The 17,048-nt window shown below is 33.6% G+C and overlaps 2 protein-coding genes across 6 annotated transcripts; both read right to left on the bottom strand.

The window, feature by feature from the left end:
* Positions 1-189: 189 nt before the first annotated feature.
* Positions 190-8,474, bottom strand: LOC18040261 (translation initiation factor eIF-2B subunit beta). Of its 5 annotated transcripts, none has more exons than XM_024184161.1 (13): positions 8,187-8,474; positions 7,475-7,550; positions 5,506-5,682; positions 5,279-5,355; positions 5,037-5,191; positions 4,053-4,340; positions 3,702-3,831; positions 2,210-2,317; positions 1,979-2,081; positions 1,772-1,897; positions 1,137-1,330; positions 786-905; positions 190-539 (listed from the first exon to the last, which is right to left on the bottom strand). In XM_024184161.1, exons 4-12 carry the CDS (start codon positions 5,329-5,331, stop codon positions 809-811), a joined length of 1,254 nt encoding a protein of 417 aa, XP_024039929.1. In that variant the 5' UTR covers positions 5,332-5,355; positions 5,506-5,682; positions 7,475-7,550; positions 8,187-8,474; the 3' UTR covers positions 190-539; positions 786-808. The 5 variants fall into 5 exon arrangements, with proteins under 5 accessions (XP_024039929.1, XP_024039927.1, XP_024039930.1 ...); XM_024184159.1 differs by having other exon boundaries at positions 190-534; XM_024184162.1 differs by having other exon boundaries at positions 804-905.
* A 537-nt stretch (positions 8,475-9,011) lies between these two features.
* LOC18040260 (uridine 5'-monophosphate synthase) lies at positions 9,012-13,071 on the bottom strand. Its single transcript, XM_006431354.2, has 6 exons — positions 12,178-13,071; positions 11,621-11,704; positions 11,417-11,499; positions 11,242-11,329; positions 10,897-11,151; positions 9,012-9,410 (listed from the first exon to the last, which is right to left on the bottom strand). Exons 1-6 carry the CDS (start codon positions 12,970-12,972, stop codon positions 9,282-9,284), a joined length of 1,434 nt encoding a protein of 477 aa, XP_006431417.1. The 5' UTR covers positions 12,973-13,071; the 3' UTR covers positions 9,012-9,281.
* Between the last annotated feature and the right edge of the window lie 3,977 nt (positions 13,072-17,048).

Below are 17,048 nucleotides of genomic sequence, written 5' to 3'. Positions count from 1 at the left end.
GGCATCCACATGGCACTCATTTATGTCGACCTTTGGGCTCATATCATTACTCAAAAGTAACATGTCTCAACCGTCGAGGAACGAAAGAAAACACACAGTTAAACAGATAATTATTCTCCAATGTTATTCATGCAAAGACGAGAAAATTATTCTAGGAAACATCTCAACAGCTACGTTCTGCTATGAAAATTTTAAGCAACAAGCAATACAACAATGTTATACCGTCCGTCTGAAAATCACTGATGAAGAAGAATACAGCACTTGACCACCAACCTTGATACAATCAAAAAATATTATCTAACCGTATCCACCTTTTTATCTGAGTACAACTCTTAGCCTCTATTTTACATTTTAAAATTTCTGCCAACAAAAATTATCCTATCATTGTTTGCGTCCCTAAAATTTGCACTAAGTTCACACCATTGCCTCGCAATTGCTATGTCCCTGAGTTCTTTTACAGCATCAGCTCAGCTCCAAATTCAGTGATTTGAAATTTCTCAAACCCAAAGCTAATGCTCTTGCCGTAATAAATTCCTGACCTTAAAATAGGGCAAAGATTAGATAAAGTCAAAGCTCAAAATGATATACCAAGTTACAGCATTCACTCATTGTCATCTTTTAATTATTTTATATCCTGAGATGAAGCAGTTTGCAACATCAATTAAGTTTATTGGAATCATAACAAACAGAAAGAGTACCAATTGTTATGTCAATTTAAAAAGATTATCCTTTTTGTTAAAATCAACAATTTTCCACCAGAGCATTGGCACAAAAAGACTACTTACACAATAGATGATACAAACCAAAATCAATTCCCAGCAGTAGCTCTTCGCTGCACAACCAAGTCATCAGCTGAGTAATAATCAGCAATCAACCGATACATGTATGAAGGATTGTGCCCTCCCCTGTGAAGAAGAAAAGAAATTAGCAGAACAACACAGCAATAGCAGAGGAAAAAAAATGAAATATATTGAGAGATAGAACTGGAACACCAATGGAAAATAAAGGGGCCAGAAAACTGGTACTCTACGATGAAATCAAATAAGTAATCTTAATATATATATATATATTGCATAAAAATTGCACGTAAGGTGTAGATTGTCTCTGTCTCATGCTAAAAGGGCAGTTGAACTTACGCGTCAGTAATAAAAAGACTAACAAGTTTCGGTGGAACATAGTCAAATGCTGGATTGACCACATGAAGAAGAGGGGAACCACTGCCACTCCCAAAATCCATGCAGTCTGAGAATTCTCCAAAGTCCAGCAGCTCTGATGGGGATCTCAACTCATTCAGTAAAACTTCAGGATTGTGCGGATAGAGGGGGCATAACTGTCATATAGACCAACCACATTTGTCAAAAAGATCATACCCAGAACTGAAGTACCAGAGTTCAATGATTTATCTCCAACTACAATGTTATTACAACCAGATGCAATTCAATACCCAGCAAAAATGTTGATGCATTAAAAAGGACTGCAGCTACAGAGATTAATTCAACCAACATTCAATAATATTTGGTACAAAGAATATGAGCTTTTACACCCACATACTATTCATAAACACATTTGCATCTTGCACATACTACTCCTTACATTAGTGATCAGTTTTATCTGAAAGGGAAGTTCACTTCACATGAATAACTGAGCACCATCTTAAACTCCACACCAGTTCATACACAAGACCAACGAATTTAGGAATGGCAGTTAAGGAAAATGGGCTTTCTAAATTTTACTTAATTTTCTAGTTAAGCAGTTTGTTGCACCAAACTACCTTGTGACTTCCGGCAAGTACAACAAAAGGGACAGCATGCTTCTGAGCTGCAAGTGCAACCAAATTCATCCCAACAGGTGCTATAACCCCACCATTGGCCATGACAGCATGAGCTCCAACTATAACCTTAACATTGCAAAATTTTAGATCAAGCTAAAAACATTTCAGGAAATCCAAAACCAAACGAGAAAAGTGGCCCAAACATACCATGTTTACTCGGGAAATCATGGCAAAAACTGCAGAATCAGTAATCAGTGTGGTCTGTAAACCTCTTGCTACCAATTCTTTTGCAAGCAGATGCCCCTGATACCTATAAAACAAGAAGTAGCAGAACAGCAACCAAACAGAGAATGTGAGAGAGAGAGAGAGAACATCAGAGCCAAAGTAGCCAGTGAAATATTTCTTTGCAATCAACAAATAGCAAGCCATTGCACAAACCTTGGAGCACCCTCTGCGACAAATACCCGGAATGATCTTTTTTTCTCCTTTGCAGCAAAAAGAAATTCCAACACCGTCCTTGAACTGCCTAAAGTTAATATTACCTCACTGAAAATACATTTAATAGCTAAAATTAATGGAAGTAGCAAATGGTAGGAAGAAACATAGATGAAGAATTTAAAAATAAGCATATACATGTATTGGACAATATAGGAGATAAGACACAAGAGAACATATATAATATGCCATAGCTGACCCAAACTAGATAAAGGCCATGAATCACAATATTTCCCCTGCTAACCATGGACTCTCTTTTATAGGCTCAAGGGATCCACTATTTGCACTCCAAGACTCGATGCCTAAATACAAACCATGGACTCTCTTTTATAGGCTCAAGGGATCCACTATTTGCATTATTGATCCTTATCACTAAGGAATCTACTTTACAACTCATTACCTACTTTAAATCACATCACACTTATTACACTCTTATCCTTATCTCTAAGGAGAATACGAATATAATACATATATTATTATCCTAATGAAAGAGCTAATGAAGTTGCCCCTCAAAATCAAAAAACAGCTTCATTAGAGCTCTCTCGGCAGTAAAGCACACAGTTGAACTCGTTACACAGTCAAACAATAACATGAGCAAAGTCGCAGCTACCACCTTACCAAATTTGCAATTTGTTGAATGAGTTAAATAAAACATATTCACTTTCACCTAGAAGGAAAAAAGCAGAAACACCAAATGCTTAAAAGTTCATTAGCACTAACACATCCAATACAATTTTTCTAAATCTTCTATGTTTAAATGAATGATGCCGCTCTTGTTGCAAATCGTAGTTAAATCATACAAGTGAAGCATTTAAACGCCTTATTGCCCAAGTATGCCTATCAATTTAAGCATTTGAATTCCTACTTTCCAAATCCCCTCATAACCTACCCTCCTGCACTTCTAAGTTCTAAAGAGCACAAATGAGTGATCAATACAGAAATACACAGCCCAGCTTAGTTCTGTGCAGAAAAGTCATTAAAAGTCAATTATACTCATGCCAGCACCGTAATTAGCCCTCAGGTCAATGAATCACCAACAATTCCGACAACCTAACCTCCACATCATACTAAAAGGGAATGCTTGCAAGCCAGATATGAAAACTGCTTACAGTTCATCATCGATACATGAAATTATCATCCTACAATTCCTTGGGAAGACAACATGAGAATAGACAAACAACATTATTCTTTTAGACTTAAGAAAGTGACATAGAAAAAACCTAACAAGAATGAAAAGAGCATATATATATGCTTCTAAATGAGATATTGCATGCATTTTTAAGTGTAGTACATTCATAAACAACAAACTGAATACATATATCCTAAATTAACAGGTAAAAAGGAATTATGTAGACATCCAATTCTCCTGAAAATAAAGTCCAAGTATGGAGAAAAAACATATTGTCTAGTTGAAATCAGGAAAAGGAATAATTACTTCTGATGTATATGCTCCACTGCTTGTTCAGCAATCTGTTCATGGCAAGTGACAATATCTTGAATAAGTTCATTAACCGCTTCAATAACATCATGCTTCAGCTTCCGACTTCTTGAACTTTTATCAGCAGCTGTGAAGGTAACTAGTATGTTAACTATCTACCATCATAAGGCTGAATTAACTAAATCATCAATGCTAAAACATTCAGGAACACCAGTTTATCACCAAGATGCATCCGATTGCATATTTAAAACATGTGTTACATAAGACAAGCTTATTTAGGGAAAATAACAGAAGATGCTGTGATTGAAGAATTATCAAAAACACTTTATAAAAAAAAAAGTAACACACATTTGCTTTTTCCTTCAGAATCACCCCCAGATGAGGAAGTCTGAGGAACAGCTGCAGAGACAGGTGTGTCCTCGAGCAGAGTTTGCAAAGAAGGTGGACGCAAAGTACTTCTAGCAGCAGCAGCAACAGCAGCTGCCGATAGAGTTGAGTCGCCATCTCGATCATCATCATTTTCATCATCACTTACAGCAGATAAGTTCAGCCCACCAATAGCAGCCGTAGTCAAAGACAGATCTTCCTCTCTAATGATGTGTAAAACACGCCTCACAATATTACCCACGGCAAGCTCTGCATTGATATATCATTTAATCAATCAGAAAAGTGAAGAAAACATAAATCACAAACAAAGAAGAAAATTAATCATTTTTAATTTTGGAAAGAGGATCTGGAAAAAAGTGCTAGGGAGAATTGAAAAGCCACAAAAGGGAAAGAAATAAAAGAAACAAATCATAAATAAAAAACCAAGTATAACTTTGTAGAAAAGGTTTCTTAGCGATGCCGAATCCATTTGATAGTGAATATAGCAACAGTACTAATTTTCAACAGCAGAATGCATAGTTTCATCCATGTGATTCAAAAAGAAAAGAAGAATATTTGCTATGGAAGTACAATAAATTTGTAGATACCAGATTATCTAATGCATGCCCCAAACAAATGCAAGTTCTGGTGCCTAACATAAATAATTGTACAAGACCCCAACCTCAGAGGTAACTATGCCAAATTACCTACAGCACATACACTATATTAGCTGTACTAAACTACTAATTGGAGGATGCTAGATTACAACAAAACTAAATTAAGAGCGATGAAAACAATTAACATAGTTCAAGTTAATAACATTTTGATAAAAATCAATTCAGCAGAAAAAAGGTGATATCATCACAATGATATTAAAAATAACTAACATGACTAAGTACCATATTTGTATTTATTCAAGAGCAAACTAATAGTCGAAAAGAAAACGGGAAAAAAAAAAAAACCAACCAACAGGATTGGCAGCAATGAGCTGCTCGCCAATAGCTTTGACAGCATCAATTAAAGCTCCAGCCTGATTTGTGTACGGCACGCGCTGCTGCGAAATCACAGAGCGAAGCAGCTCCGCGGTCTGCCTTGCCGTTGCTTGCGAGCCCTCGATCTTACTGCCACTCACAAAACAAACAAACAAAATCAGCTCCTAAAATCAGTAAAAAAAAAGAATAATTAAAATATACTGTCCAAAACGTCACCGTTTTTTAAGCTTGTTAAGAAAGTCATTCACAAGAGCCTGAGTGTCCGGCATGATATATTATTTACGAGTATAAACCTGAATCAACAAGAAGACTTTATTTAATCATTTTCTTGGTTAAGAAACAGAGAACAAATTCAATGAACTTATTGAAAAATAATAATAATAATAATAAGAACTGAAATGAAAATTTTGGAGAAAAAGAAATTAAAATCAACGGATTTGCACCTGCAAAATCAGCTCGATACCGCTTCCGGGAGAGGTCGAGTGTAAGCTGATTCTGGGGTTCTGTTTGGGTTTTGTTTAGGTGAATGTTTTCTAATGTTTGGGTCATAGTCCAATTTGAAGTTTTCTGGGCTTTTGGATCCGGATCTCAATGGCCCTTTAAATTGATTTCTTCTTCCACTTTTTAAATATATATACATGAATCTTAACTATATTAAAATCAACAATAAGTTAAAAAATAAAATTACAGACTCTGATGCATATATATTATTAACCAGTGTTTTTTTATTTTTAATTTATCATTGACTTTAATATAATAATGGATCTTTAATTGAAAACTCACTCCGATATATATAATCATTTTTTAGTGAGGGCATCCTAACTTTGTTAAAATGAGGAAGCTACTAACAAACAAAAAACACAATTTTCATTATACTAACAAATAAAAAATATATATATTGAAATTTTTATTCTTTTGTATTTTGGTGACATTTTACTTTAACAATGTGGGGATGCTCTTACTTAAAAAAAGAGTGCGTGTGTGAATGTATTACACGAAGGGTATGTTTGACTTGCAGCATTGCACAACACTACATTTGGGCCCAACATTAATTGAGAAACTCATATAAGAAAACTGGTAGAATTTCCTTATATATATATATATATATACCCTAAGGACCGGAAAGAGTTAAAGCTTAGGGTGATTGGTAGAATGATGGATGGAAGTGCTTTTTGTCTTGCAGCTTCGTTCGATCATGTATTTTTTTGAGTTATGTAGAAAGCAAATTCTCTTTGCATGTCCTTGCACTGAATGCATGAGTGGGGAAGACGTGTCGTGACTCTTTATGCCTACAATTGTAATATCTATCTAAATACATTTCAATATATTGCATTGCTGCAGTGCCATTAGTTTTCTCTTTGCCTATGATGCATATGAACGGAGTCAACAGGAATTAAAGCTTTGTGTCATTAGTTTAACCATGAAGCACTTGAAAGAGTTTCCTGGAAAGTTTTTCAAAGAAACAAATTTTCTTATTATCAATTTGCAATTGAATAAAAAAATGACACATTAAATTCTCTCTTTTTAATTAAAAATTTTATTATCGAAATAATTTTTAAAAATTACTTAATTAATTCTTTCTTTTTTTTTCTTCTCAATTTCATAAATTCTCATAAATTCATTCAGATATCCTTTTTTAGCTACAAATAATCGATATCACTAAGTACATGGCATTGCAGCAATGCAATACATTGAAATATATTTAGATAGATATTACAATTGTAGGCATAAAGAGTCACGACACGTCTTCCCCACTCATGCATTCAGTGCAAGGACATGCAAAGAGAATTTGCTTTCTACATAACAAAAAAATACATGAACCAGAGGACTCACTAGACTACCCACCAACAAGATAAAACTCAACTACCAGCTATGACGGCAAAACATGATTGCACGAAGCTGCAAGACAAAAAGCACTTCCATCCATCACTGTTCTTTCCAAATTCTACCAGTTACCCTAAGCTTTAACTATTTCCGGTCCTTAGGGTATATATATATATATATATATAAGGAAACTATATATATAGATAAACTCATAAGAGGGGCAATGTAGTTTCCTACATTTTCTGCATTCTACATTTTCTGCATTCTATGACATATTTCCTTTTTACGACATTGTTTGACATGTATACATAATCATCATAAAAATTGTCTTCTTTTCATTACATAATCTTTTCTTTCAGCCTTAAGTCATGCCAAAGTGAATTTATTTTGGCCAAAGAACATTCAACTGTTCATTATATACTTTCGTCATTATTTGATTCCAATACTCATTCAAAGATCAATTCCCAATTCATGAATAATAGTACAGCAAACATGCCCAGGCAAATGAAAATTTAAATAAAAAAAAATGAACCAACAAGTTTATGACATTAATCAGTAGTAAAGTTTTCGTTGGGAAGGAATTCTTACCAACAGATCTTGTTTCCTAGTCAATCTTCTTGACTTCTTCCTTGCAGGCACCAAGGTCAAGTTTTGACTTCCCAACCTATAATCAAATAAAAATATCCATTACATCTCAATCAAAACCATAAATCAGGGTAAACTCTTTTCTATCATTCGATAAACACAAGAACTCAAATATTGGGAGACAGTAATATTAATAAAACAACGTAATACAATAAAACTTGCATAAAAATCTTTAAACACGAAATACACCATGCATTTTCGCATAGATAGAGTTCCCTCATCATCTCATTAGACACTGCCATCAGTATTTAATCACCACAACAAACCCACATAGCATAACTCAATTATAAGAAAGTTAAGCTACCCATTTTCGTCACCCAGAAAGCCAATAAGATGGTAATGTAGAAGATACCTATACATATATACACGCAAAGAGACGGAATTACAGTTTTTTTTCTGGGGCCAAAATCCAGCAATACCCAGAAAGGAAAATATCACTTTTTTCCTTTTCAACACTCACAAAAAAAAAAGGAAAAAGAAAAATGGCCGAATTACAAATGTGGCAGTAAAACAGCATCGTATATGATTTTGAGAACCCTAAACCGTAAGAGAAAAAAAAAAGCAAATTTTTTAAAATGCCGAAATGAGGAAACAAATCTAGATTAAGATCTTAGAATATTCCAGAAAGCAAGAAAGGAAAAAAAGATTAAATTACCTGGAAAAGTATTTGAAATCAGAAGCGCATTATAATGTTTCACAGCCCAACAGAACCCTAATTCGGACAGAAGAGAGAGAGAGAGAGAGAGTCTGCTCGGTGTTGGGGGAGCGTGTGTGAACAATTAATAACGAAGGATACGAAGTGTGCGCGTTGAAAGACAATTGAAAGAGTGTGAAGAATTTCCATTAAAGCCGTTGAGCTGTAAGTCGGAGAGAGAAATTTCTCGAGAAAATACAAAAAAGGACAGGTTTCAATTTTGGGTTTTCTTCATGTTGGCCCTTTTTGTTCTTTACTAGTTTTGTTTTATATTATATCATTTACCGATCTTAATGTTACTAATTAAATCTTATCAATTTCTTCTCGCTCGCGTTTAAAAATCAATTCATCCTAAGAAATATTTTAATATATTAATAACACTTTGTTAAATTATTAGTTCTATATTGAGAAAATGAGAGTTTAAAAAAAAACCATTGGGAAAATGAGTATCTTCTTTCTATTTGGCTAAATTAACTATTTTCCTTTTCTAAAAAAAATATCCCTTTATTTAATATTCTGCTATCAATTTTTTTTTTTTAAATTATAAGTTGTTTCGGTTGGAAAAACTGACATTTTAACATTATTATTTGTAGGTTATAAAATATTAGAGAGAAAAGGATTCGTTTTGCTAAACATAAAGTAATCCTGGTCATTTTACCATATCAACATTTAAAGATGATTGCCCGATACCAATTTCCAAGGCATCTACTGCGCATTGCCACGTGTCCATCCAAACCACAAAAGAGGAATCATCCGAATCATTCAATATGATAATTTTGAATGAGATGGTTGGCAACTCCAAACACCACGTTCATAAATTTCATATATTGTTGATAACACAACACTCAGAAATCTTGGAACCATGTTTCATTGGGAAAACCAGACAAGCAGCATTACCAGACTTGAGAAGTTACTATAAGTACAATGCAGCCAAAAGCTTCAAACTCTCTCGGTTTCATAAGACATACCAATGCATGGTATATTAAACAGAACTTGACTCATCTGTTCATTATCGCAACCGTTGAAGCGAGCAGAAGTCCAGACCTAAATGGAGGATCAGCTGCACTTAGCCAAGTAGGCCTCCCATCCTTGAAGCCGGTACTCACGGGCTGCCAATGCAGGGTCTGCTGCCTTTATAATTCCACGACCCACAATAATTATGTCACTACCCCTATCGTAGATGACCTGGAGAACAATTTTACGTTAAAGTTATTAAAGCTGCAACAGTGTCAACCAAATAGAACAGGTTAAGAGCAGTCGAGCACTCAGCTATTGTTTTGTTGGTGTAACAAGTTTGATTAGTTAGCCTGCAAGAAGCATCTTAATAGTCATACTATGTGTGACAAAGGGAATATCACATGGCTGTGAGGCTCTCGAATAAAATCACTGAGGTACAAGTTACAACTATTTTAAACACCAGTTAACCTTAGTTCATTAACTCTGCCCCTTCTAGCTTGTTCCCTGGTTAAATTATAGTTGGCTAGGCTAAATTTGAAGTTGGAGAAATTACCTGTTTTGAAACAAGATACAACATTGGTTCAATGTATGGAGGGAAAAGATGGATACAAATAAGTCTTTAGGATGAAATATCTAGGAATTCAGCCAATCAAGGACAAAAAGATATCTAGACACAGCTAAGCAAAGCTTACTGCCTGAAGAAAAGATAAAACATGTTACCAAATTATAAATCCCAAGCTTTTCCTCTCCAACTTTTTCTCATTTCAATTTACAGAAAATTTCTGGTCATAAACGAAAATTTTTTCTCTCTAGTCAAGGGTCAATTTCAAAGCATGGTATACGAAGCTCAATTTCAGAAACCAGAGCAAATGATATCTTTGGGTCCATAGAAATGAAGTACCCATGAAATGATGAAATTCCTATATGTGAAAAAAAAAGGACGAAATGGATCTTTTCTATCTTATTGTCCTAATCTCTTGGGGATCTAGTGATAGCAATGATGTACCCATGAAAAGATAAAGTTCCTACATATATAAAACAGGAGGAAAATGGATCTTCTTTACCTCATTTTCCTAACCTTTTGAGGATCTAGTGATATATGGCAAAACATTCCAGGGTTTGGGTTTATTCATTAGAATTTTTCGTTATCACACCAAAACAAATCATTTTGATGCCCTCCCAAATTTGCAATCAACAGTTCTTCCCCTTATGCCTCATTAACATGCCTAAAATTCCATTACATGTAAAATGCTGATTTTATTTCTTAGATTATATTAAGTAACTAGCACCCATTAGTCCTTCAGCTGGCTCAATGCACCTGGGGCCCTAAGAAAAAATGTTTCGGTTAGGCCTTCTCAAATTTGAACATAAGGCAAAAATGCTAATTCGATTGGAGCTGGTTGTTCAATTGCTAATTCTTCACTCAAGTTTACATCTATTTTACAACTTGTGACAAATTTATCAAAACACTAGACATACACACTCAACCAATATAAACTAACCTGGCACATTGAAATTTGATTAGTAAAAAAAAAAAAAAACCACAAATGAAAATGGGTGATGTGGCAATTAAATTGACTTTCTTTTAACGTTTACCTTAATAATTGTATTCCCATGTTCATTTGCATAGATAAGTTTGTATTAATAGTTTTCATGGATAGTATTGCTAGAAAAATAACACGTTGAGGGGAGCTAGTGAACGAACAGAACTTACCGAGTATGGAGTGTTATATTGTTGGCCTAGATCATCACCTCCCTTTACCATTTGAACTCCAGGGGTTGCTTGAATAAAGGCTGGATTGACTGGTGCCCCTGGCCATGATGCTGGATTAACTGAGATGAATCCAATGACAAAATCAGAATGATCCTCGGCAATTTTCACAGCTGCTGCTGTATAGTCTCCCTTTGCTAGGTTACCAGCTGAGCTCATCTCAGCCAGCAGCAACAGACCCCTACCACGAGGCAATCCCTGGTAAATCAATAGTATGCGTGACATTAGAAACAGATTAGTTGATTACTTCATGGCAAACAAAAGTTATACCAAATAGTTGATTCTAACCTTTAATTTCAGACCATCCACAATTCCCGGTCCAGAGATTATGTGAGCATTTATTATATCGGCCCAATCCAATATACGAAATATACCACTGCAGACACAGAGACAGGAACCCTCAAGAGGAAGCAAGGACACAAAGAACAAAGAAATTAAGAAATATAGAAGCGCAGAGTCTTACCCTTCAGCCTGCATGGTCACAGTGTTACCAATGTCCGCAAACTTGCGATCTTCAAAAATCAGGAAGTTATGCTTTTCTGCAATCTTCAAGAGTTGAAATTTTTTTAGCTATAACTAGTATTGCTTAATTAACATTTCATAAGAATCCACAAAATCAGAATATAGTCGAGTTTATTTCCCTAGAAAATGGGTTGAGGAGCTATACCGCACGAAGTTTGGAACCAAAATCTGGGGTGAAATCAGGCAATATATCGACATGGGTTTTCAACAAGCAGATCTCTGGTCCAACCTGAAAATCTCAAATGAGAATTAGAGAGAAGAAAAAACAAACAAACTATCTTTCTTATGAAAATCAGATGAATAAAGCATCGTATTATGTGCAGTGCTATCATGAACCCTGTGAAAAACATGAATGTAAATCATTCACGAAATATTAATGATTAACAAAACAATATTAAATTAGTTAAGTAATATTATCACCGATGCATATACTTCTTCTTTTTTCCCTCTTTTTCCCTTAAATTGCGTGAGAAAAAATTGAACTACTACAAAAGAACAAATGGCACTCTAAAAGATAATCCAGAATGATTATATTGGACATTCTTATACATTATTACATCCAAATGTCACAAAATCAACAACCAAACCACAGACAACAGGCAGTAGGCAGAGTAAAGTACTCTAATATAGTCAACATCATCTTATTTGTACCTACAATTTAAAGCACAAAAATTGAAAATTGAATAACTTAAAACAAGAAACCTTCTCGGCAATTTGAAGCAACTCAGCAGCAGTGGCAACATCAGCAGCCAAACACAAATTACTCTCCTTCTTCACCATCACTTGAAACAATTTTCTCCCAGTCTCATTCTTCATCAAATTCGCCCTCTCTTCGTACTTCAAACCCTTAACCCTAACCCTAACCCCACCTAAATTCGAAGCCGCCACTTTCTTGTTCTCCTCCAAAAACTTCATCACCACTCTCTCCGTTTCCTCATCAAGCTTCCCTTTCTCCCTCAAAACCCTAACCATTTCGCTCAGCTTTATCATCGCATGCAACTCAATTCCGTTCTCCTTCAGATTCTCCCTCCCTCCCTGCTCTCTGTCGATCAATACGACGGCGTCCGTCACCACCAGCCCCGCCGCTCTCAATGGCACCGCCGTTTCGAGGACCGACGCGCCGCTGGTGACTAAATCTTCGATGATCAGACAGATTTCGTCCTTCTTGAAATTACCTTCGATGGCCTTGGCGGTGCCGTAGTCTTTGATTTCCTTGCGCCGCATGAGCATGGGGACGTCGTTGGAGACGGAGACGCAGGTGGCGATTGGGAGGGCGGTGTACGGAACGCCGCACACGAGGTCGTATTTGGTTGTGAAGGGGAGGGAGGAGATGATGGTTTTGGATATTTGGCGGAGGAGGGAAGGGTAAGAAACGATAAGTCGGAGGTCGATGTAAACGGGAGACGATATGCCGGATTTTAGCTTAAAGTTTCCGAATTTAACCGCCGAGATCTCGTGGAGTTGGAGAATCAATGACTCCATCGAATTCGACGACATTGCATTTCGGCCTTTTGGGTTGTCAGCGGGACGAAGAAGACAACCTTTGAGACATTGCACTCGAGGGAGTTATTATAAAAGTACATAGTAGGGTTTTTTTTTTTAATTAAAAAAATTAGAATATATTCTATTTTCTTTTTTCTTTTTTCTTTTTTCTTTTTGTCCCCTCTTTGAAAGCATTTCACGAATCACCGAGTAGACTGTAGAGCCAAAGACCTTTCTGTGCCCATTTTTGTACATAATCATTACTCCTAGTACAAAATAAGTTTGCGACTATCGTTTTGTTTTATGGTACAAAAAAAATAATTTGATGTAGGGTAATTTTTAAAAATTTTAATTAGTTTGGGATCTTTTTACAACCTTTCTATATGAGTTTAATTTAATGAGTGGATTTATTAAGAAAAAATTTGTTATTGTGTAATTCAGAGTATGATTGAATAAGATCTTTTATTTTTCCTATAAAACAATTATTTTCAGGCTTGTATTTTTCGAACCGCTTCGATAAAGTAATATCTTATCTTGTTTGTACAATGGCAACTACATCTTCAACCACCGTATCGGCGTATCCAACTTAAATACATTATAACTTAAAATTGAATATTTTATCCTTTTTTTTCTATTTTTGTCATAATTTATAAAATTATTTGTGGTTATATCAATGCTATTTCTTTAATAACTTATATATATGTTTTTAACATATATTTTTAAAGACTGAAACTTTATAAATAAATTAGTTCAAAAATAGAAATAGCACCGAGACTGTAGCCTGGGTAATTGGACCCTGTAAAATGAGCTTATTGTGAGAAAGGGTAGAAACCTTCCTCAATATAAGATGTGGGGACTCCACAATTTATTTTCTCTTTCACAATTATGGAAAGAGTATATATAATCCTAAACACGGGAATAGATGGCTAGACACTAGTTGTGGTGATTTTTGAACTATATAGAATTCTAAGTTGTATTTAATACTTTTAAATATTTGTAAATTGCTTCAATTAAAAAAAATAAAAATAGAAAGAAAATCGCTAGTCAGGGGATTATTGCTAATAACTGAATGTATAGTAACATTTACATCCCTACCTTTTTATTTCTTTTAAATAATAACATAATATATTTATTTATATCAAATTAGTCCTTGATTAACAACCTGTGTAGTTTGAAATGATCAAATTACTAAGGTGTAAGAGAGATTATTTTGGCAGCGCCTATGTTACAAGTGCAGAAATAAATAGCCTGACGATATGGATCTTGGATTTGCCATTTCTCAAATCCAACGGATGGAAACAAATTTAATGTAAAATAAGGTACAAATACAATATACAATTTTTGACAATTAAAAATTAATATAATTTTTTTTATTTTTAGAGTTAAATTGGTAATTTAATTATTATTATTTTATTAATGTCCAAACAAAAATATTATTATAAAAGGGTAATATTGTAAAAGTAAGCGAAAAAAAATAAAAAATAATGGTAGGGGTATTAATATTTTAATGGTAGAGATGTTTCGAGGTATTTTTAAAAATACAGGGATTAAATAAATACTAATCTTAAAATACATGGACTAAATGAGTTTTTAGCCGTCGTGAAAGTATATCATGTATGCAAATGTTGACACAAGGTAATGTGAGGAGAGTTAGTGAAATGGAAAGGGGTAAACTTTAGCCTAGAAAAAAGGTTGATATGCTTAAGTAATCGGACCATTCTTTACCTTTGGAAAAATCATCTCCTTTGACTGGAATAGGAATTTGAAGGCTCAACCAAATTGATTTGATTTAAATTTTTGACTTATGAAAGGTGGCATGATACAGATTCATGCACGTAGCTTTTGTATGTCCAACTAAAATCATAACCATGTGATTAGAATAATAATGTTATCTATCATATATAACTTATGAAGTAGTCATGCCAAAAAGCAGCTGTAATATATAAGCATTTTTTTTGTTGCATATGCATGATTGTGTATCTGTAATTTGTTACTATGACCTGCAGGATTGATGTATTTCAATTATTTTGTGGATTCCCATAGATTTGCTCTATGGAGTATGAAAAGTCTATTGAAGATTTTGTTTTTGTTATTTAATATTTGTTGTTCTTTAATTTGGGATGCAGGAAGTGAGGCAGAGGAGGAAGGTGATGCAACAGAATAATGCTTCAAAGTCTTTGTAGCAAAGCTTTCCCCTTTGATTGACTTAGTATTCATTTTATAGCTACCCAGTTGGTTACAAAGATGATCTTTTAATGCCAAAGCCAACAATTGTGTAATGTTGTAGGTTGTAGCTTTATCAAGCCTGTTATTAGCATATTAGTATGTGAATCATTTTTGTATTCTTGGACATGCATCTCTTTGTTAAAAATGTATGCAGATATATGTATTCCTCTACCTTGTCATATGACTCATATCTATCAGCGGCTCTTGATTGTTTATTTTCCAAGTAATTAGCACTTTTGTTGTTGCTTGTATAACTTTTTGCCGGCCATTATTTTTTTCAATTTTTGTGTCATGCTGCTTTCATCATGTAAAACTCGACTTGATCATGATCGCAAAATTTGATATTTAGTTTTAAGGTGCATCATCAATAAGGTATACATTTGAAAAACGCCGTTAAAAAAAATGTTACGATATCAAAAATTCAGAATTTGTTATTTTTACATAAGCTCTATGAAGAATTATTATAATTATTTATATTTATACTAGAAAAATTGATGTAAATATTCTAAAATTTAAGGTTCTATATTTTATATTTTGCTAAGTACTAATAAATATTATTTCCAAACATATAATTGAAATTAACCACCAAAAAAATAATACAGTATAGCATAATATAGTGTATGTATAATTAAAAATTAATATAGTACAGTGTAGAACCAAAAGTTGTATAGTATTAATATAATACAGTGTTAATGTAATACAGCATAATATAATACACTTGTATTAAAATAGTAATACAGCATAATACAATAGTTAACTTTTTTGCGCAAAACAATTTCAAGAACAAATGCGATGAACATCCAATTCTTTGTGTATTGGTCTATAGTCTAAATCCCTTGTCATGAAATTCATCATTTGATTTAGGTGAAATTACAATTATGTATTTTTTTATAATTCAAAACTCACTGCTTCAAGCCTAGTTTGGTTTCTAGTTGTCTTAGAAACATGTCTGGTAGTTTCTCTTTTAAAACACAAGAATTTCTTTTACTTTATTTTATTTTTTTAAGTGAAAATAAGTTTGTGAAGTTTCGATCAAATCTGAATTATTGGCAGTTCTTAGTCTTTTATTTACATATATTGTCGATGAAGCTTTTTCCAAATCAAGAATATCATATAGAACACAAACAAATAATTTGCTAATGATATTTTTAATCTCTATATGTTATTATTGGAACTCTAATGAGTGAATGAACAGTGTTAAAAATATTACAAATTCAAATAAAAATTGTGAATGTTGAAGATAAATAGAAGGTGAAGACAAATGTGTCATATTTGCGATATTTTTAAGAGATGTAGTGAGTATAAAAAGGATTTTTGAATTTTTATGATGGTCTTAATAAGTAGAGGGATTTAAAAAGTGATTAAATGAGTTATAATAGTTCTACCCTTTATTTATATAAAAGAAATAAAAGAAGTGAGAAAGTTTGTGCATCACACAATTAAATTAGACTAAAATTTAAAAATATTTATAACAACCTACTTACACCCTACTGATTTTGAGTTGGAACTATTTTAATTTGTTTTAACATTTTTTTTTAACTTCAACAATTAATAAAAGGTTAATACAAGAGAAAGTGATTCATTTTGGTTGACTCCTTCTACATTTGCTAAGCCATTAACCATAATGATGAAGAATATTAACAAAGTGAGTTTGATTGATACAAAAGTGTACTGTTTTTTTGAGTTAACAAATATGCAACATGATTCAGAAGTGACCAATGTGTTTCCCACCATACAATTAAAAAAAGAATAGTAGAACTAATTAATTAATTTTGAGCAACAAAAAAAATTAAGATTAACATATGATATGTTTGCATTCAAGTTTATATAATCTTATTTTCAGTCTCTTGGGACATGATCAATCT

This window comes from Citrus clementina, unplaced genomic scaffold (genome assembly GCF_000493195.1).
Source record: "Citrus clementina cultivar Clemenules unplaced genomic scaffold, Citrus_clementina_v1.0 scaffold_5, whole genome shotgun sequence".
NCBI lineage: Eukaryota > Viridiplantae > Streptophyta > Magnoliopsida > Sapindales > Rutaceae > Citrus > Citrus x clementina.
The sequence above is the reverse complement of the archived record's forward strand: the minus strand, read 5'-3'. Positions and strand labels throughout refer to the sequence as shown.